Here is a 22804-nt window from a genome sequence, read left to right as displayed (position 1 = left end):
TCATTGTTTCCTTGCAATATATATGATTATCAAGTAAACTAATTGTCAATTGGCAGACGAATCAACCATGTTTATACACTGATTTTTTTTATTTGCGCCCTTTCACAGGGAGAGCTCCCGAGAGAGAGAGAGAGAGGAAGGCTCTCAGCGTCAAAATGCAACGAGCCCAATGGAGCTTTCAGAGGAAGAGCGGGAGCCGCCACGTCTCGGGAGACGAGGGCTCTCACGTCTCCTGCATCTCGTGCCGCGGAGCCACGTCTCCTCCTCAAAATGTAATAGGATAAGTGAGGGCTTCCACTCAAGAAGTGAAATGGCTCTTCTTTATTGACGCTTTACAATATTTATCATGGCAGATTATGATCTAGAGCTGTTAATTAGTGCTGTCTCCAACCGACCCGCTCTTTGAGATAAAAGTCTCGACATTTTTGAGGACCCAAATTAAGTCGTAGAAAGTTGGATGTGAGTCTGCAAGGTGCTCAACGTAGATTTTGCAACTTTATCTATCCTTTTCTGATCGTTGACGTTTCTGTCGAAGTTTGTGTCGACTGTAGAGAAGGTATATGGCAACAGCTCGCGTGTGATCCATTCTACGACTGACCTCAAGGTGTCAGGCTCCAGATGTGAGTGGGCGATAGGTAGGAGTAATAAACGCTCCCGAATAGGAGCGAGAGACGTGAAGCTCCCTGTGTGAAAGAGTCCTCACGCCAACGAACAACGAACAACAGTCAAAATATTTTTAGACGCATTTTTCAGAATCGACTTCAGTACTCGCTGCGAATTATCTTTTGAGTTATCTGTCGACTGAAAACGGATGTCTCAAGGTGGTAATTTGAGTTTTGTAAAAAGAGTTAGAGCCACATCAGGTGAATACGGTGGATGTTCGATAATAATTGGTCAAAAATTCGTTCAAAATTTTAGTTTTGTGAGATGGTGCGTTATAATGGTGCAAAATTCATGAGTTTTCCTCTCACATACTCGTATCTGGTCTTTTTCAACGAGCTTGCTCTCTCAAACGCCGCATAGCGCTCAGAAGATATTTTTCTTTTATTGTCTCTCTTTTTGGCAATAATTTTGAGTGCACAACACTGCGGTAATAGAAAAAAACTGTTAACATCACCTTCACTCATGATCAATTCTGACGCCTTCCAATAGAGCCCGGTTCGAAGTTTGTCGACTGGTTTGCATAGCAATTTCGTGAACCCATGTCTCATCATCAGGTACAAAGCGTTTCATAGATGTGGGATTGAATATGACTCGTCCTAACATGACTTCAGTGATCTTTACGCGATGAAGTTGTTTATATTTACCTAGAAATGTGCACTATTAGTATATCCGCTCGAAGACCGGCACAATGTTTATCGTTTCTGAATATACTGCTATAAATAAAACGCAAACTTTTTCCTTTTTCTTCAAAGCGGTTTTTTATTCTTCTTGTTTACAAAAACTGTCATTCAACTATTTTTCAAAATGTCAAAACAAATACAAAGTGATTCTTATTCAAATAAAACTCAACATTCTCCCCCCTGTATTCAAACAATGAACTAGTTTTGAATACTTCCTTCTAATAACTGAATTGGACACAGCTTGGCAACAGGGCGGCGATAAATATTGTCTTGAATCTTGATATCTACGACTCTTACTCTTCCATCTTTACCAGGGTGTACGTCAACAATTTTTCCTAATGGCCAATTGTTTCTTGGTAGCTTATTATCCATGAGTATGACAATATCACCCTTTGCTACATTTTTCTTTTCTTGAAACCATTTGCATCTCTTTGTGAGTGTGGGTATGTATTCCCTTATCCAACGATTCCAGAAATGTTCTGCAAGTTGTTGTGAAAACTGCCAACGTTTTTTCAAATCGTAATTGATTTCATTTGCATCAAAAGTTATAGGTGGCTTTGCTATGCTAGATGTACCTATGAGGAAATGATTTGGTGTAAGACTTTCGAAATCCTCTCCATCGGAAGATACATATGTCAGAGGTCTACTGTTTACTATATGTTCCACTTCTGCTAGCAAAGTTAAAAGAACTTCTTGCTTAGGTGCTTTTTCGTTCAGAATCTTTTTCAGTCCATCTTTCACCGATCGTACCATGCGCTCCCATATTCCACCCATATGTGGGCTTGCTGGTGGAATAAACTTCCAATCAATTTCCTGAGATACCATCTTCCTCTTGATCAAATCTTCGTCTAAATTTCTGATTATCTCCTTCAATTCTCGGTTTGCTGAAGTAAGATTTGAACCATTGTCGCTCCAAATTGATAAAGGCTGTCCCCTCCTAGAAATGAATCTCCTTATTGCTAAAATCGCTGAATCTGTGGTGAGAGATTCTGCGATCTCTATATGGATAGCTCTAATTGAAAGACATGTGAAGATTACTCCATATCTTTTTTCTTTTCTTCGTCCAATAGAAACTTCCATGGGTCCAAAATAATCCATTCCAGTATAGGTGAATGCTCTAGGTGGTTTCTGCAGTCGTTGCTCTGGAAGTTGTCCCATTGCAGGAACCTGAGGTTTTGTTCTTCTTATGCTACAGAAATTGCAAAACCTTATTGTTTTAGTTACCAGTTTTCTGGCCTGCAGTATCCAAAATCTTTGCCTTATTTCATTTAGAGTTTGTTGTAGACCTGCATGATTATTTTTTGAATGATAAAATTGAACAAGTAATCTAGTGAATGTGTGTTTATTGTCTAGTATGATTGGCCTCTTTGCTTGAGGAGAGAGCTCTGTAGAGTTATCTGTTCTTCCTCCCAAACAAATAATATCATCTTCCATATATGGTGACAATTGATAAAGTTTGCTTGATTTTTGTATAGGTCTATTTTTCATCAGAAGATGGTATTCTTGTGAAAAACAATCCTCTTGCACTTTCCTATTCCAAATTCTTTCTGCTCTCTTCAATTCTTCAATTGTCAATTCTTGTTTTTGGAGATTTTTGCCAAGTTGTTTGATATTATGTTGAAATCTGAAAACATAGGCTGTGCTTCTTATCAATTTCATGTAGTCAGAAAATCTTGTGATGTCTGGTAAATATTCAATTCTATGTGAAACTGTCAATAATATGAATTCATGTTTAAGTTCGAAGGTTTCTGGATTTTCTTGAATTTCTTCGTCCTTGTCTATTCTTTTTTGTTCCATTGGCCAAAATTCTCGTTTATTGTATAAAAATTCCGGACCTTGAAACCACTGACTGTTTTCTTGTAGATTTATGTCTTTTGTATCTCGAGTAGCTTCATCTGCTATATTCAGATTGGAAGGAATCCAATGCCAGTCAGGAATTTTCGTGTTCTCCTGAATCTCGCCCACTCGATGCGTAATAAAAGTTTTGAACATTCTTGGTTCTGATCTCAACCAACACAAAACCGTTTTCGAGTCTGTCCAAAAGTGTGTTTGATTCACTTCGAATGAATGTTCTTTCCTTATTGTTATTGCCAATCTGGAACCCATTACAGCGGCTTGAAGTTCCAAACGTGGAATTGTTATTGGCTTTAGAGGTGCTACTTGCGTCCTTGCCATCACCAAAGAGACATGAATGTTTTCGTTCTTCTCAAATCTGAAATAACCTACTGCCGAAAACGCTTGCTCACTCGCGTCACAGAAGATGTGAAACTGTAAATCAAAATCATAAATGAAGTTCAATGCATAACACCTAGGTATCTTGAGATCTTCAATTTTCGCAAATACATCAATCCATTTCTCCCATTTAATATTCTGATTATGAGTTATCTCATCATCCCAACCTATGCCACTTCTCCATATATCCTGTAAAAGAATTTTTGCTCTAATGACATAGTGTGCGAGGAGTCCTAGAGGATCATAAAGAGACATCACTATTTTGAGGATCTGCCTCTTTGTTGGATTTTTTCCTTTCGAAATTATTTTTTTCATTTTTGAAGAATTCAAAGAAAACGCCAAATGATCGGATGATGGAATCCATTTCAAACCGAGAATTCTCTGCGACAAATTGTTTCTTTCTTGCAGAAGTTTTTCATCACCCCTAAGTTCTTCTGGAATATGTCTATAAACTTCTTTCGAATTGCATACCCATCCTCTCAGTTCAAATCCTCCTTGTCTGTGGATGAAAATGACTTCCTTTATGAGGCGAATAGCTTCTTCATCTGTGTACACACTGTCCAGATAATCATCCATATAATGCCTATTTATTATTCCATTTACAGCTTGAGGATACTTATTCTGGAAACTCTAAAGCATTTCGATTTTTAATATATTGTGCCGAAAAAGGCGAGCCCACAGAACCAAAAATTAGCACCTTCATTTCATAGGTGCTAGGTTCTTCATTGGAATTATTTCTCCAGAGAAATCGTTGTCCAGCACGATCTTCTTTTCTGATAACTATTCTGTGGAACATATCTCGAATATCTGCTGAGAAAGCTACATCTTTCTCTCTGTATTTGAAAATAACTCCAACAAGAGAATTCAATAAATCAGGTCCTCTCAATAAAAAATCATTCAAACATTTTCCTTCCACCTTGGCAGCCGCATCAAAGATGAACCTCAATTTGCCGGGTTTATTTTCATTTACGACTCCAAAATGTGGCAAATACCATACCTTACTTGATTCTTCATTTCCTTCTATCACTTTCTCTGCATAGTCTTTCTCTAAATATTCTTCTATTTTCTGTTTGTAGGTCATAGCGAATTCCAAATCTTTAGTCATTCTTCTTTCAAGATACTGAAGTCTTTGAAGAGCTTTATACTTACTTTCTGGTAAAGTTGAACTATCATCTCTCCATAACAAACCAGTTTCCCAACGGTCTCCATCTCCTATTCTTCTTGAAACTGATTCCATTATTTGAACTGCTTTTTTGTCTTCCGAATTCATTGATCTATCTTCAGAAATTTTGACGCCAAATGACTCCGTGGAAAAATAATTCTTGATTTCTTCATGTAATTTTTCATCACAGTTCATCTGATTATGGAAAATATGAAGAACAGTATTGCTATCTTGTCTACCTCTGAATTCTCTCAAATTTCCATGTGCTATCCATCCCAATTTAGTTTTTGATAACGCTGGCGAATTCTTAGGACCTTCAATTACTTCTCGACTAGTGATTAGATCCCAGTTATCTTGTCCTATCAACAATTGCGGTTTTGCTTGAGCCATACTAGCAAAATCTATATATTCCAGATGGCTCCATTTTTCTTTTAGTCTTTTTCCATCAACCGTTTGCCTAGGAAGATCCATGTCTTTCACTGTATATGCATTTTCCATCTGATAAAATGTGGTCCTATTTTTGTCAGCTATTTCAAAACTCACTTTTTTTGAAAATAATCTCTTGCAAGTGTCTTCGTGGGTCCACTTTAAACCTAACTCTGTTTCTTCGCCAACGAGGTTCATCTTGTCTGCTAAATCTTGATCAAGAAGAGTTACCGTTGAAGCTTCGTCAAATAATGCATAAATTTCAAGTTCATTCTGAGAAGATCTTATTATAACCGGAGCGATTTTCAATAAAATTTCTGTACTGAATGATTTTGTGGTATGAGCAACTATTTCTAGACTAACAGTATCATTTTTCTCCTTATTTTTATCAAATGCGTCATTATGAAGACTTTTATGATGTATTTTTTCACAGTTGTTTACCCCACATTTCTTTTTGTTACGACAACATTTTATTTTGTGAGATGTTCCCAAACAAGAAAAACATATACCATTACTTTTTACGAAATCCCATTTTTTGTCTATCGAGAGATCCAAATAAGTTTTGCATTTATCTATTATATGTTTCTCTTCACACATGATACATTTGCGAACTGAAGTACTCTTCTCTTGAGAAGTAACAAGAGTTGTTTTAAATCTCTCTTTATGAGGCTGATTTTGAGAGAACTTACCAGATACCTGATTTGTAGAAGGCTTACCCACATTCATAGATTGAGCGTAGCTTGCTGCTTCCGACTTTCTCCACAGCCACTTTTTAAATTCTTGTAAAGTGCTCTTACCATTCTTCTCAAGTACTTTTTCACCCCATGAAAGCTGCATGTTGTAGGGTAACTTTTGTAAAATTTCCTCCAGAATTTGAGGGCAATCCAAATAGTTCTGCATGTTCATGGTTTCTAGGGTAACCACCAGATTTGATACATCTTCCGCAAAATGTGTTAGAGACCTGAAATCATTATTTTTCATTATAGGAAAATTCTTGGCTTTATTGACCAGACTTTTCACAATCAAATCTGCTCGACCGTATCTACTAATCAAAATGTCGATAATCGGTTTGATTGATGAAATAGATAACAACAATCCCTCCACTGATCGTCTAGCATCCCCTTTCAAAGCTTTCCTCAACCTACACATATTTTCTTCATCTGTTAAACCCAATAAGTTAGTTGTTGAAAGGAATTGTTGATAAAAACTTGGCCATTCAATAGTTTCTCCAGAAAAAATTGGTAAATCTTTGTCAATTGATTGTCTCGCCAACAACTGCCTAATTTCTGCACCTGAAGCTTCTTCATTTTTTCTATAATGTGTATGTCTTGCCCCTGTATTATTTTCGAACGAAGCCCTTGTACTATTATGAGTATTGTCAATTTGACTTTTGTGGAACGACCTCTTACCTGTCATATTCTTGACGTCCGTATTTTGCAACCAATTACGCACTTTCACTTCAGAATCAACACAAGAAATCTCGTCATCTTTTGAATGATGTGAATTTCTGAACGAAATGTTGTCACGTTCCGAACGGTATGTATTACTTACTCCCAAATCAAATTTCTCACTTAGTCTAGCTTTTTCTAATGCCAACCTATTTTCAATCATTTGCTTTTCCATTTCGAACTGCTTAGACAACAATATAGCCATTTTTTCGTCAGCTTTTACCTGGACTTCCATGAGTTTTCTCATATAAATACTTGCATTGGATCTCACAGATAAAGATACTGAAACCGATTTAGACTGTGCACCATCATTTCTACTGCTTCTACTGGACGAGACTACAGATAACTTGTCTTCTGTGGCATCGCGTTCAGCATTGTCAACTTTTCTAACTTCGCTAATGGTGGTGACATCCTTTTTATGACTCTCGCTTTTTGCTTTGGCAGTCTTGCTACGTGTTTCCATTTTGCCGTTCTCTAGGCTGAAGGACCAGCACAATGTTTATATTTACCTAGAAATGTGCACTATTAGTATATCCGCTCGAAGACCGGCACAATGTTTATATTTACCTAGAAATGTGCACTATTAGTATATCCGCTCGAAGACCGGCACAATGTTTATCGTTTCTGAATATACTGCTATAAATAAAACGCAAACTTTTTCCTTTTTCTTCAAAGCGGTTTTTTATTCTTCTTGTTTACAAAAACTGTCATTCAACTATTTTTCAAAATGTCAAAACAAATACAAAGTGATTCTTATTCAAATAAAACTCAACAGAAGTGTTTGCAGGAAATTCAGGTCTACTGGCACTAGTTAAACAGCGATTTTCAGTATTTACTTCAGCAATGATGAGTTCAGTTGAGGATGTTGATAGAAGACCAGAGCTGAGCAAATCTTCCACCTAATTCCGACCGTTTTCAAATGCATTGTACCAGTCATTTAATTAACAAATTAAGTAATGTAATCAAACTGAATGACTAAACTAGTTAACTAATTATATATTTTTCCCCAGAAATGGATCGATTTAGATATTTTGAATTTTTTGGAAAAATAGAATAGTTCCTGTAACTAACATTGAGTAAAGTGATCTTGGAAGGGTGTATTGTGAAATAAACCACATGTAAGCATAACTTCTGAATGCGTTGAAGTTTGGAATGCACGTATTCAGCTAGGAAGTTGAAGCGAAGCACAGTAATCTACAAGGAAATACAACCAGAAGTTGGAATAATTTCAATTCCACATGCACCGATGAATCGAAGTTTCAATCTGCCGACTGATTCCAGATAGTATTTCAAGGACATGTTGTACATAACAGACAGTGTGTATTTTTCGAAAAAACGTCTCTTCAAGGATTCTGTTCAACAGTTCTATCGATTTGTTACATTATCAATGATTTTTTGTACGAATACATATTACAATTGATTAATAATCACCATTTTGCTTTATGAATCATAGAATATTACGGTACTGTGTGTCAAAGAAAATTTCAGTTATTTTACGATTTATGGAACACCCTGTACATAGGACCATCTCAAAATAGTCCACACTATGAGCTTTCATAAACTGTAGGGATTGACTATTTTATTTCCATTCGAAAATAAATAATGTTCGAAGAAAGTATGGAAAAGTTATCAAATAGAACCAGTAATGTTTTTTTTTATTCAGTGTTGGACAAAACAATGAAAACAAACAATTTTCACACACACAAATTCACAATAGATGTCCAAACATTCTTCCATTTTGAGCTATGCATGAATGTAGTCTATCAACAAATTACCTTTAAACTTCAATTAAATTCGATCTTCTGATAGACCGAAAACCTTCTCTAAACCTTTTCTTCATATCTTCTGGTATCATTGGTTCCTCTCGATAGACATCTTATTGAACATATTCTTATTCTATCATTATTTGGGCTCATCAGAAAACAAACATGATAACAGAAAATGACAAATGAACTTTTTGTTTCCTTTCATGTTTCTTATAATCTGGTTCTACCCATTTTTCGATGTGACGTTTCGCTCATTGAAATCCATCATCAATACATCTTTTTTAAATACGGACCTGTATATTTTTTTATACATTTTGGTAGTCACTGTAGATAAAAATTCATCAATGTGATACAATATATATATTTCTCGACTTTTTTCCCGAAAACATCATCAATATTCTATTATTTTTTCATTAAGAGCTCGAATATCCGAATGTTACTGAAATCCAGAGTTCCCGTCGCGTCGGTAAGGTCGTTCATAGAGATCCTATATATTTATATTCACTGAAATCCAATAATTTGTGTATCAAAACCAAGCCATTCATAATTTCCAAATTTCTCTTGAAAATAGCTCACAAATATTTCTGTTCAGAAAATTAGTGAATCAACAAGAATTAATTGGGACTTCACTTGCGTTGACACTGTCGCGGCTTCCCATCTAGCCGGAAGTTCGAAGTCTGCTGGAACCGCAGCATTGTGCGGCGAAAAATTGAAAAGAAAAAATACCAAAATCTTGGTAACAACTATCTGTTCCATCCAGTAGCGGTTGAAACTTTTGGTGTTTATGGCCCGGAGTCTCTGTTATTCGTTCATGAACTGGGAAGAAGAATAGGCCAAGCAACGAAAGATCACCGTTCTACCTCTTTTTTGATAGAAAGAATTAGTATCGCTATTCAACGTGGTAATGCTGCTTCGATCCTTGGAACTATTTCTCCTTTACATAATTTTGATGAGATCATGCATTGCCCTAATTTCAGTACGGAACTGAAATCTCTTCGAAACAAGCCGAGATATGTGGATATTCATCAGTCTCCTATCAAGGTTAATTCACAAGTGATTGATCCACCTTCTTTTTTTCCCAGTGCGGTCAATGAACTTAGGTCATTCTTGCCTCCCAAATATGAGTTATAGTCCTCGTGGTTCTGGTTCACTTTCAGTGGAAAAGCTTCATGAAGCAAGAGTCGAATCGATCCCTCTACGAAATCTTTCTTCACTTGGAAGGATCGATCGCAGCTTGAGAAATGGTCCTTATGCAGATTATGTGAAACAATTTTGTTCCTTCCGAATCAGTAGGGAGTTGTCCTGAAAATTTTTAGATTAAAATTGGATTAGATCATTTACGAAACACTTGCTACATGAATAGTATTTCACAAGTGTTGTTCATGACGAAAACTTTCAAGAACGAGGTTTCAATGATGGACGAGAACAAGAATGTTTCCTACTTATTCACCAAACTCAAACACACGTTCATGCAGCATGCAGTATCGTAAGAATGTATCATATTTCCCTCCAACTGATTTCGTGGAGCCTTTGAAGTCCACTAGATACTCGTTAGGACAACAAAAGGAATACTCTTCGTGGGCAAAACAATGACAGCATCAATATTCCTGACCGCTCTGAATTGAAAGATTCCGTACAGTATATCTCGTCTTGTGATCGTAAATATTTAGCTGGAAAAATCCTCACTTGTTTACTTTGTAGTAAATGTTCAAGAGGTAGCAAAAACGTATGTGAATTTCTGGAACTTCATCTAGCGTTTCCTAATATGACTAATAACCAGTCCGTGCAAAGCTTATTGTTGAATCATCTGAAAATGGAATTTTCAACAGGTGATGATCGACTGTATTGCCAAACATGCGCCAAATTAACTGACTGTTATGAGGAAACAAGTATAGCTGAGGCACCAGTCGATGTAATAATAACACTGATGATCTTCAAACAAGACTCCACCTCTGACGGAAGCACCAAACTATTTCGAAGGTTCGAAATAGAAGAACACTTCAATCTAGCAGACCACTATTATAATATTCATGCAGTCATTGTTCACTGTGGTTCTGGGGTTGAATTTGGTCATTATTACGCCTTGTTTAGAGACGAAACGTTCTGGTTTATGTTTGACGATAGTCGTATCACGAAGTGTTCTGGGGATGTATTAAATTTATTGGAGCCTCTGGAGACACCCTACATTTTGTTTTATGAGAGAGGACATTGGCCGATCAAGATCTTCAGATGATGTGGTGCTGCAGGTTTTTCAGGGTTTTCCTGTAGCTGAAAAAGCAAATACGCCACTGGAATCAATGAAGTCGCCCCGGAACGCCAATTGATTTTCATTGTTTCATAATTTCACTAATAAAGGTTCATTACTGATTAAATACTGTGTTGAAAAAGTCATAGATGATAGTCAGGAGAAACATGATACGCGATCATTTCTTGTCATGAAATGCATGAATGTAAATGTCAAGTTAATTGTCAAACACAAAATACAACAAGTTGAGTTGGTGAGCGATTTTTTCAATGACGAAAAAGTGGATATGCTTTTACAACTATACCAGGAAGATGGATATACCGGACCTTTCTCTCGTAGATTTTTCATTGTGACTCCATAAAAAATAAAGTATTCAGAACAAAATTTGAAAATATTGAGGAACTGAAAAATTCACTCAGGAGAGCCTGCATGGCTATCAGTCAGCAGAGAACTGTCACAAGCACACTATTTCTAGAGCCAGTATTTGTTCAAGAAATGATAAACATTTAATGCGATATCGCGTGAGATGGTAACTTGAAGAATTTAACGTGAGGCATCCCGTTATGATGTTCATTTTCTACGATTTTATCTTTTATCTTTGTTATTCTTTCAGTTTCAGTTTCAGAAAAATCGAGAGTGTATAAGTTATCATGTGGGTCATGTCCGATGTTTTATATAGATCAAACTGAAAGAACGTTCAAAGTCCGCATAAAGGAACATAAAAATAGTTTCCAGAATGTAAAAATAAATTCCACATTTGCCACTCATTTAATCACAGAAGGACATGAGTTCAACTATGAATACAAGCCCCTCCTTTGCCAGAAGAAAGGTTTGAAACTCAAGGAGAGTATGGAAATAAGCAAATTCAAAAACTCTTAATATTTTATGAACGATCAAAGTGAATTGAATAATTCACCATTATTGAATCTGTTCATTTCCAGGTAAGAATAGTTGAGTATATTTACGGTACTTTCAAAAAAAATTTATTCATATAGAGTAATTCCGGTGGAGATGGCTCTAGTAACTTCAAAACTCAACTGTGGAGGAATAATAATGAATAAAACATTAATTAATAGAAAAAATTGAACTTTACTCATAATTCTTATTAAATATTAACGATAAATCAATTTGACAAATGCAATAACGTATTTTAAACTTATAAAAAAATTAGGACAGGCTATCTCTCCCAGGATGTCCGGGAGTGATAGCCATAGCCATAAGTATGTCCTCAAACTCGGTGCAATTTTCATGAACCCAGAACATGCAAATATTGCATTGTATCCAATCTTCTATCAGTTTTGTCTTATAAGAATTATCACCACAACCTCTGCAGTTATCTTTCTCCCTGTCTCCAGTTTCACTTTCAGAGATATCATTGAAAACGATGGGAATTTCTTCGCAGCTGCTATCAGACAGAATTACCTTTTGTTTCTTTATACTCTTTTTTTCCTCAGGTTTATCAGTCTTAGTGTTTGTTTTGATTATATTTGTTTTTTTTTACTTTTGTTCCCTATTTTCTTTTTCATTTGCTTTCATTTTCCATTTTTCAATATCCTCTTTAGATGTCAAAAGAATGCTTACTTGTTTCGCTCGTTTGCGAACTTCGTGTAGTTTCACATGCAGTGGAGACACTACGTTAAGTACTCTTGTTGGTGTTGGTTGATCCACCGTCTGAATGGATGTACTTGGGCCTGGATCTGAAATTGATAGGGCCTGCGCTACATGTCCGACATTTCTTTCATTTTGCATATCATTTTCATTCTTTCATATTGCATTTCCACTTGTCGCTGATTTGCCACAGACTTGGTATAATAAGAGTCCAAATTGTTGTCTTGTTAGAAGACGTTCAGGGTGCTGGTTCATCCATAACCTGTAGGATTCATAGAAGTAAATTTTGAGAGACTTGAAAACAGCAACATCCAGCAGCTGAAGGTAATGGGACGTGTGTAACGGCATTGAGAGTAAGATGATGTCATTATCATTAGCAAACTACAGCATTTTAACTGAATTGTAGTGTATAGAATGACCGTCCAGCAAAAGGAGGACTTTTCAATCTTGTTTTCGAGGCAAGAAATGCGATTTAATTCATTCCATAAATATGTCGGAGGTTATATAGGCGGATTTTTGTGACATATAAACTACTGAACCTGGAGGAGGTCCATCTTCGAATTCAGGTTTCTTTCGTTGTACTTTCATAATGCACGCTGGAGGCATAAAATTACCCACAGCATTACAACAACCAATTACCGTTATCGTTTATCCTTTTTCTGTAGAGGTTGACATAGCTACAGCCTTGGAACCTTTTTCAGCCAAAACATGGCCTGGTCGATTATTTAACCGCAACCCGGACTCGTCCATGTTGTAAATATTGCCAGGTTTATTTATTAGGCCATTATCATTGAGAGTTTTCTCAAGCATTTCAAAATAGGCGTTTACCTCTGATTTATTCATCCCTTGACTTCCGGCGTATGACACCCCTTCTAATTTCCTCAATGAAATATCGGAATTTCTTTTCAGAAACATTTTCAACCAATCATAGCCCGCTTTTTCAGATATTTTACAGAATCAATGTTTTCCTTATTGCTCAGCAAACTTAAATCCGCAATTATTCTTAAATCATTTACAGTCAAAGGAAAGCCTCTTGACTGCATGTCTTTTAAATGCTTGCTCAGTCTTTTTTCATTATATGTAGCGAAGGTAGATGACGGTCCCCTAGATCCTTTAGAATTCTTATTTAGTTTTAACCTTCTTTTAAGTGTTTTTCTTGGTATTTTGTAAACAAAATAGGCCCTATCCCTCGATTTTGTACTTCTTCCATAGCATTTTTTAAATTTTCTTCGCCGCATTCACCTCGACCAGCAACCACCTTCCGAACATATTGGTTCGGCATCTGTGGAAATTATTGAAGATAAAAAATAAATCAAAATCAGGACTTACATTTTTATAGCTATCTGTGCCGTAAATACTGTGGCCATCTCTCCTAATTGTCCGGGTGAGAAGGCCACATTAGGTAATCAAAGCCATTTCTCAAGTTAATGGGTAATTTTGAGGTTAGAACACCGGAGAAGTTTATTACTTCACTGGGAAAGCACGAAAACGGACATAACTTTCAAAATCTTTCTGTGTCCACTTAATATGTTAACCCCAGTACTTAACTCGCATGCATGATAAAAAACAAAGTCAAATTACTCACCGTTTCATTACTTTTTCGACAAAAAATTCACTGACAGATGTTACCCGTGCCGATGCGAACCGAACTGAACGATGACTAGTGCCATCTATTGATTATTACTTGAACTTTTTTCTATTGGCCGCCTCTCCTGTACGGCCGTCTCCCCGGAATTACCCTAGTTAATGGATTCATACCTTACCTATTGAGGTATTGGAAATTAGGCATACGATTAGGTAATACCTTAGATTATAAATTGGTTGTAATTTAATAGTAACTTTTAGTTTACGCTTGAGAAAGCTATTGTAGCAAAACACGTGTCGCGGTTTTTGTGAAACTCTTTATAGTGAAAATCATACAATAAACTGTATTAATTAGTTTTAATGTGGATTTTGATCAAGTATCGGCCAGTTCTATTCAATTAAAACATTATTGCATTTTCTCTTTTCCTCTAGATATCCGTCATATGCCACGATCAAGAATGCTTTCCGAATGCAAATCATATGGAGTATGTCGGGGATTACGGTAGACATGTGAGAAGTCGAGAAAGACCACTTACAAACAAATATGAACCACGTGTTCAGCTCACAGAGTAGTGGAATAACATGCCACAGGGGTTTATTTTAACACTAATTTGTGGAATGGCTAGGAGAATGGAAGCTATTGTCCAAGCTAGAGGAGGCAACTAAAATAGATTCTTTGGTTTCATTTTCAACCATTTGCTGCTCATCATATCGTTTTATTGTTAGTTTTACCATAATTTTTTTTAAATAAAGAACACGCAGGGAAAACGTGAAGCTTCATTCATTATTTCATGAATTTGAAATGAATCGTGAAATCAAAATGAAAATAAAAACAGTGTATTGAAAATGAGCCAAATTTCTATAAAAAATGGTTTTGAGTGTTTAAAATCTGCTTTTCCGTTAACCAGCTGTAGCACCCCTACGAACGACAACCCTCATAAGTCGAAACTTGTGCGAGCTAAGGACTAACGAGGTCTTAACTTTTAACGTGTGATATCTTACACGGGTTGGACGATAGCAAGTGAAAATCGATCGTTCAGCCTGGGGCTTGAACCAGCGACCAACACGGCGGTCGATTTGAGTGAGTGAACAAAGCACGCACGTCGAACCGACCGGCTACCGATCGACCAAGAGGTGTTTTTCACCACAGTGTGTCTCAAACCTAGATGATGGAAACAACTTTATTTCTCTCCGTATGATGTGTATAAATCGAGCCTTATCAGGAAATATTTTCGAATGTGAATGAATTTGAAATGAATTTATTTCCATTCATCAAAAAATTATGAGAGAGGGACTGAAAATAAAAAAAAAAATTCGAAATCAAAATTTGCTAACATTTCAAGGTGGCCGTTTTCATGCACCTGAGTGTAGTTTCAGTTTTAAAATGCTTGTATGGGGATGAATTGAAGTGATAATTTGTGTTGGCACAGCTGCAACAAATTACATTTTTGTCGGTTATTACTTGTAGAGCATAATTTGAAGAGGTATTCGTAATTCGATTATTTAATGCTTTATAAATTAATTTTTTGGTTTTTATTATTCCCCTGTTGAAAATGTGTGTTTATATCATCGGAAAATATTTTCAATGATATGTTTTTGGATAATTAGTAGATGAATATATTGGTGGTTGCGAATTATGAAGTCCTAATACATTATCAACATTGTATACATGCAATGCATACTGTATTAGGGTACATAAACTTGATGGATTTATGATAGGTTGACGATCATTTTGAATTTTGATTTCCTACTGAGTAGTTTTGAAAAGTACATGTTACTATTTATCAATGAAAAGCATTATGGAATCAAAAAGTATTCCTAGATCTCAGTCTGGATTATAGCAAAGCATCCGACACTATTGATCACGATATTTTGTGTAACAAACTTGCCTACTTTGGGTTTTCTCAGAAAGCAGGGTCACTTTAAGTAAACTATCTGAAAAATCGTACTCAAAAAGTTTTTGTGGATGGAGTTGTATCGGATGTTCTACCGGTATCAAAAGGAGTGCTACAAAGATTCATCCTTGGGCCCTTACTTTTTAGCAGTTTGTTAAAAAATGCAGCATACATCACTATACCAAGGACACGCAGTTATATTCCTCTTTTCCGCCTCGTGATTCTACCTCTGCCCAATCATATATTAATGAGAATCTTCAATACATCTGCAATAATGATGTTTGGACCAAAGAAGAACAGGGAGCTCACCAACTCCACTTTTCAAGTCAGCATCAAAAATAAAATACTTCCCTTCGTGACCGAGATGAAAAACATAGAATTGTGGTTTGATCTAGAGATTCGCTTCTCTGAACATGTCAGCTATCTGAACCAAATTTCTTATAACGTTCTCAGGCAGCTGTTTCCAAATCGTGATTTGTTCAACACAAACTTGAAAATGCGACTATGCGAGTCACTGATCATGTCAAAAATTTCTTATTGCGACATTGTTTATGGGCCTACTTTGAGGCAATAGGTTTCTCTTTATCTACAGCGTATTCAGAATAACTGCCTACGTTTTTCGGTTGGTATCCGGAAATATGACTATATATCTTCAGTCATACAAGAATCAGGATGGTTAAAAGTTGAGAAACGTAGAAAACTGCATTTACCCATAAACACGCATAACGTTTTAATATTTCGTCAACCTGATTACTTACTGAAGAGGCTTGGAACATTCTCAACAATAAATAGTTTTACCACAAGGAACAGTTCAGTTTTAGTCATCCACAAACATCTTCTATTTTCTTCTTCTTCTATTTTCACCCGCTGCATCTCGTAGGTATAATGCACCTGAACATTACAATTAACTACCCCGTGATTTTAGATCTTATATACGATAAAAAACTTTAAAAAAGACTAAAGTCCTATTTAACTGTCTAGTCTCTTGACGTTCCCGACCCTCGCATTACAAAGAGGAATTTTTTACATCGGTTGCATACATTATCTGATTTCGTCATGAAAGTTTCACTGTTAACTCGACTGCTTTGTTATTGTTTAATACTTGCTATTTCCAGGTTGAGTTGAACAACAGTGTTTTATACTGAAAGTTGTTTTCTTTTTAACTTTTTGTTTGTTTCAATTGTACTTTTATGGTGAATAAAGACGTAGGTATTATTATTATAAATTCACACACTTGCAGTATTTTGCTTTTTTGCATATATTTTTCCATGATTTCTTGTGAAGAATTTGAGAAAGAATTGAAAAAGTTCAATGAAGTTATTTGCGCAATAGTTATCAAAACAGTTAATAAATGGTAATCTGAAAAAATTAAACTTGTGATGAAATCAATAGTTAGACTACAATAAACGGTGATGGATTTAATATTTTATTAAGATGAATTTGAATACTGCATCGAGGAGATATACATACGTATGAGAAAATTAATATTTCGAAATAAAATCTCGGAATATTCTTTTCTACCCACTACTTACACCGTAGGTTCTAGTAAATGCCTACCGGAAAACAACTACTTCCCCGACTAATTCCACGCTGGATATTGAATTATATTTTATATATATATATATATATATATATATATATATATATATATATATATAATAGGAAGGTGGGCAAACCGCAGACACGTGTTTCTGGCTATTTAGCCTTCGTCAGTACGGTACAGCCAAGTGTAAAGGATAGACAACACTTGGTTGCAAGAAAGGGGTCAAACATATATATATATATATATATATATATATATATATTTATATTAAATTCTACAAAAAGGATTTGAAGCTTTATATCTGCGAGCGCTTTCGACAGTTGGTAGCACTGTCATCTTCTGGCACTCCTCAAACTGAACTGGTCATCCTGTTGTCTGTCTCTTTATACTGTCAGAGCGTCTTAACTCAGGTATTTCCGTATAAAAAGACAGACAACAGGATGACCAGTTCAGTTTGAGGAGTGCCAGAAGATGACAGTACTACCACCTGTCGAAAGCGCTGGTAGATAATTAATAGAAGATATAAAGCTTCAAATCCTTTTTGTAAAATTTAATATTGAAATACTCAAAATAAAGGAAAATTAGTTGCATCGATCAAAATATATATATATATATATATATATATATATATATATATATATATATATATATATATATATATACCGGGTGTCCCCCACATTTTATGTGACAGGCAATATCTGGTTTGTTGAAGGAGATACACAAAAATGTTTCATACAAAAGTTTAAGGAATTCATGAGAGCTATATTTTGATATAATTTTTAAATATACAGGATGTTTGGTGTAGGTGCTACAGACCAAAATTCCATCTTTTAAAATAGAACGCCCTGTATATCATTACATATTCAGATGCTACGTTGAATTCTGATATCATTTCATGTTTCTTTTTTGAAATTCGGTTACGGCGTTGTTGAGTTATTGCACTTTTCCTTAAATATAAAGTTTCAAAAAAACTTATTTACTCGTACACGAATCCAGTCTATATCTTTTATTAAATTGACCTAGACTACTACTGAATACAAACCATTATTCTCACCTCTACGATACGATATCGATATCAGTTGAATATAATATTGAAATTCTTGAGAATGTGACTAACTTGAGGGTGAATTGCTTTATATTGCACAATTTCATCAAGTAGCTTATGCTTGTTGATGCCATAGTAACAAATGTTGTTGAATTGTATCTACTTGTCAGTTCGATTCAGTGATTCTGTGTTCTTTGTGCGAAAACTCCAGTATGCCTTTCGCGTTTAGTCCAAGTGATTGCATTGATATGTTATTAATTTTTGGGGAATGTCAGAAAAACTGCCGTCAAGCACAACGTCTATACCAAGAACGTTTTCCAGACAGACCCATTCCGTCACGAATGACTTTTTCGAGAGTTGTAGAAAAATTGCGAACTGGGTCATTTCCTTCTACTATAAAGCATCGTCATCATACGAGATCTGTTAGAACTGAAGATTTAGAGATCAATGTGTTGGCTTATATTATTATTCATCCACATGTTTCTATCCGTACTCTTGCAGAAGAAGTCGGTGTGAGTAAATCTAATGTACAGAGAATTCTGAAAGAAAATAAATACCACCCATTCAAAATTCAGTTGGTACAAGGTTTAAAACCCACGGACTTTGAACGACGACTTGAATTCATTGCTTGTATTCAGGTAATATTACATGAAAGTCCTAACATATTCAGTCAAATTTTGTGGAGCGATGAATCGCGATTCCACAATAATGGAGTTGTGAATCGACATAACAGTCACTATTGGTCTCAAGAAAATCCCCTCTGGGTCCGCGAAAGTAAATTTCAAACTTCTTGGGGTATTAATGTATGGTGTGGATTGTTCAATGGCCGCATCATAGGACCTTACTTTTTCAATGAAAATCTCAATGGATTGCGATATTTACATTTTCTAGAAAATGATTTGATCCAGTTGATGGAAGATATTCCCATAGCAGAACGACAAGGAATTTGGAGGCAACAAGATGGTGCTCCTCCTCACAATTCACAGGTTGTTACTGAATATCTGGATAGAACGTACCCAAATAGATGGATTGGTAATAAGGGTCCAATTCGGTGGCCGGCTCGTTCCCCAGATTTATCACCGCTTGATTTTTTCCTATGGGGTTATTTAAAAGATATTGTTTTCACTATTCCCCCTTTGAATGTGGATGATCTGAAAATGAAAATTCGATTAGCGTGCAGTGATATTACGCCTGATATTATAAGAGCGACTTGTACGAGAGAAGTGATTCGACGTTTCGAAGCCTGTATAATATCTAATGGGCATCACTTTGAACAATTTTTATGACTTATTTCTAGGTACCTACCATTCTTATGAAATGATTTATCAAGTTATATTATTTACATTGTTATTAATTAAAGATTTGTTTTCGAATACACCTCTTTCCATTTCGCAATTGTTTCATATTCAAAATGATTCCTGACTGAATTCCACAACTCAAAATTGAAACCATTACTTCGAACACCCAAAATTTTGACTAATTTTCATGTGATCTGATGCAGAGAGAATAATTGTATGAGATATTTTAAAAAATAATAGTCGTTCTCAAGACTTTACATTTTAAGCAATAACTCAACAACGCCGTAACCGAATTCCAAAAACCAAACATGAAATGATATCAGAATTTAACGTAGCATCTGAATATGTAATGACATACAGGGCGTTCTATTTTAAAAAATGGAATTTTGGTTTGTAGCACCTACACCAAACACCCTGTATATTTAAAAATTATATCAAAATATAGCTCTCATAAACTCCTAAAACTTTTGTATGAAACATTTTTGTGTGTCTCCTTCAACAAACCAGATATTGCCTGTCACATAAAATGTGGGACACCCGGTATATATATATATATATATATATATATATATATATATATATATATATATACAGGGTGTCCCTGTATAATTTCTAGAGATAGAGATAGATAGAGATAGAGATAATATCACATACACGGATCAAATACCCGGAAAAACCAGTTCAGCATATTCCTATCCGTGAAAACTTCAGATTTCATATTCAATACCTTAAAGGGGGAGATGAGGTCAACTAAGAAGAAGAAGAACGCAGGTAAAACTCAACAACATTTAAATAGTAGGTAGTAGAGGGTTTATGGACTACTCTATCTCTGAACACGTAACGAATACCATTTAACCATTATAGTAAGAAGTGAGTTGAGCAAGGTCAACAAACTTCTGAACACGTTACAGCACACCTTGATAATGACAAATGAGATTTTGTCGAAACGTCGGTGAAATTAGAGATAATATCATATACACGGATCAAATACCCGGAAAAACCAGTTCAGCATATTCCTATCCGTGAAAACTCCAGATTTCATATATATATATATATATATATATATATATATATATATATATATATATATATATATATATATATATATATATATATATATATATATATATATATATATATATATTGAAACCTTTGGTGTAGTAATGAATATTACTGGAGTTTCATCCCACCACCAAACCGTTATTTTCAACACCTCGACACGTGTTTCAATCACCAAGTGATCATCTTCAGGAGGAAGATCAAAACAGTTTCAATATTCCTCTTGAAGATGATCGCTTGGTCATCGAAACACGTGTCAAAGTGTTGAAAATAACGGTTTGGTGACTGTTCCAATCTTTCTTTGGAAGATGATCACTTGGTGATTGGAACACGTGTCGAGGTGTTAAAAATAACGGTTTGGTGTTGGGATAAAACTCCAGGAATATTCATCTCCCGTACTGAATATTCTACGGACTTCCATTTTAGGATAGTTAGCTAGTTTGTTATTTTAGGTTTCAGGTCAATATATCTCTTAATTTTTTTCGTAGATTATTGACCATATACCTTTTTCTAACAATTTTGATGAAATGCATTCTTTGAATTTGTATATTATAAATATCCATTTTTCCAATTTATTGAATTTCTCCATCACCTATGTAACAACCAAACGGTAATTACTTATGTCATCACACTTTTGATGATTCCAAAAATATCAAGGTACTTTTTTATTTTGACGTCGAATAGAAAAGTTCCATTCATATTTATTCGGACTTTGAGGAGTTGTTTTCCAGGATAAAATGAAATTTTATCGAAAGGAGCCGAATAGCAGTGGGGGTTATAATATCCAAGAAATAAAATGAAATAGGTAATTTGTTTTCACAAAAATAATATTTGAGCAATAAAGTATCCGAGAATATTTGTACTTTCAAATATCAATTGAAATTCTGCAATCGGTAAAGTTTACTTTTTTTCACAAAAGTTGATTCCTTTCAGCATTCCGAAGCCTTATTCGCGAATATAAGAATACGAAAACTTTTGTATATCTTGCATTACTAGAAAAACTGAAATTTCAATGGGAACGCTATGCCTAAATATTTTTCAAAAATTTATCGAAACGTATTATTTCAGGAACGGCAATAATAAACAATTTTCTGATTGATTCGGCCGTTACTTGATGAAGATCCGTAGTAATTTCACAAACTACACCTCATGATTTGATCTTCACAAACTTTATTTGAAAAAATATAATCACAACATATTTCGCTAGCGCAGTAGCTTTCTCAAGTGTATGAATACTTCAAATTATTCTTACATTAATATTTATATACTACAGGTAACCATAATTGAGACTGCCTCCAATAAATTACCTGAACCTCTACCTAAGGTACATGTTGAATTATGATTACCTAAAGCATATTACCTCACATCTACATCAATAATAATTCTTTCTGGGATTTTAAGAAAACAAGTTCAATAATGGTGATCTATTCAAATCCAGTTGGTCATTCATTAGAATGTTTGAATTTTTAAGTTTATTAATTTCCATTGCTAGCATAGTAATAGAATTATTAGATGAAAATAGAGTGAACCCAGTCATAAAACGGGAAATAATTGACCTACCTTCTGTCGTTATGTCTCAAAAAAATTATTATCAATTCGACAACAATATTTATTTCTCCTAAAAAGGTTTAATTATGGGAAACTCATTAAGCCCCTCACTTGCAGAAATTTTCATGGGTAATCTACAGAAGTCGATCTTTAAACATCCTTTGATTGAGAATTTCTTGTATTGGCATAGATATGTGGATGAAGTTTTGGTATGTTTTACAGGTACTGAGAGGAAATTAGATAATTTTCATAGGGATAGTAAGAAGATTCATGAAAACATTAAATTCACTATTGAAATAGAAGCAGACAACTGAATCAATTTCTTGGACTTAACAATTAGTAGAAGGAACAACAAACATGATTTTTCAATGTATCACAAAGCATCCTACACGGATATTACTATACATTACGATTCTACCCATGCTTATCAACACAAACTAGCAGCTTATAATAGCATGATTCACAGATTAGTCGATGTTCCTCTTTCGAAAGATAATTTCAATAAAGAACTTAATATCATCAAGAATATTGGGGTTAACAATGGGTTTGAAGCCGAACTAATTAACAAAATACTTGCCAAGAAAGTCTACGCAAGAGCGATT

The 22804-nt window shown here is 35.1% G+C and overlaps 3 protein-coding genes across 5 annotated transcripts in view; 1 reads left to right on the top strand and 2 right to left on the bottom strand.

Annotated features, from left to right (window-relative positions):
• The window catches only part of Mip (Myoinhibiting peptide precursor), a 254565-nt gene that overhangs the window by 22920 nt on the left and 208841 nt on the right, over nt 1-22804 (top strand). The gene's annotated exons all lie outside the window — the stretch shown is intronic.
• LOC141482948 (uncharacterized) lies at nt 1542-4151 on the bottom strand. The gene has a single exon (XM_074176990.1). It carries the CDS (start codon nt 4149-4151, stop codon nt 1542-1544), a length of 2610 nt encoding a protein of 869 aa, XP_074033091.1.
• On the bottom strand, nt 4177-7398 carry LOC141483029 (uncharacterized). Of its 2 annotated transcripts, none has more exons than XM_074177188.1 (2): nt 7179-7398; nt 4177-7120 (listed from the first exon to the last, which is right to left on the bottom strand). In XM_074177188.1, exon 2 carries the CDS (start codon nt 7072-7074, stop codon nt 4192-4194), a length of 2883 nt encoding a protein of 960 aa, XP_074033289.1. In that variant the 5' UTR covers nt 7075-7120; nt 7179-7398; the 3' UTR covers nt 4177-4191. The 2 variants fall into 2 exon arrangements, with proteins under 2 accessions (XP_074033289.1, XP_074033290.1); XM_074177189.1 differs by lacking the exon at nt 7179-7398 and having other exon boundaries at nt 5997-6124; nt 6573-7168.

The sequence above is a fragment of the Leptinotarsa decemlineata genome, unplaced genomic scaffold (genome assembly GCF_025532065.1).
Source record: "Leptinotarsa decemlineata unplaced genomic scaffold, Ldec_3_MD MMD2_tig00002159_RagTag_RagTag, whole genome shotgun sequence".
Taxonomy (NCBI): domain Eukaryota; kingdom Metazoa; phylum Arthropoda; class Insecta; order Coleoptera; family Chrysomelidae; genus Leptinotarsa; species Leptinotarsa decemlineata.
Note: the sequence above shows the minus strand (reverse complement) of the source record. Positions and strands in the feature narration are given on the sequence as shown.

Bases quoted from the DNA above. Each gene is read 5' to 3' on its own strand.
- LOC141483029 (XM_074177188.1), bottom strand. From the start codon at position 7,074: ATGGAAACACGTAGCAAGACTGCCAAAGCAAAAAGCGAGAGTCATAAA.
- LOC141482948 (XM_074176990.1), bottom strand. From the start codon at position 4,151: ATGGATGATTATCTGGACAGTGTGTACACAGATGAAGAAGCTATTCGC.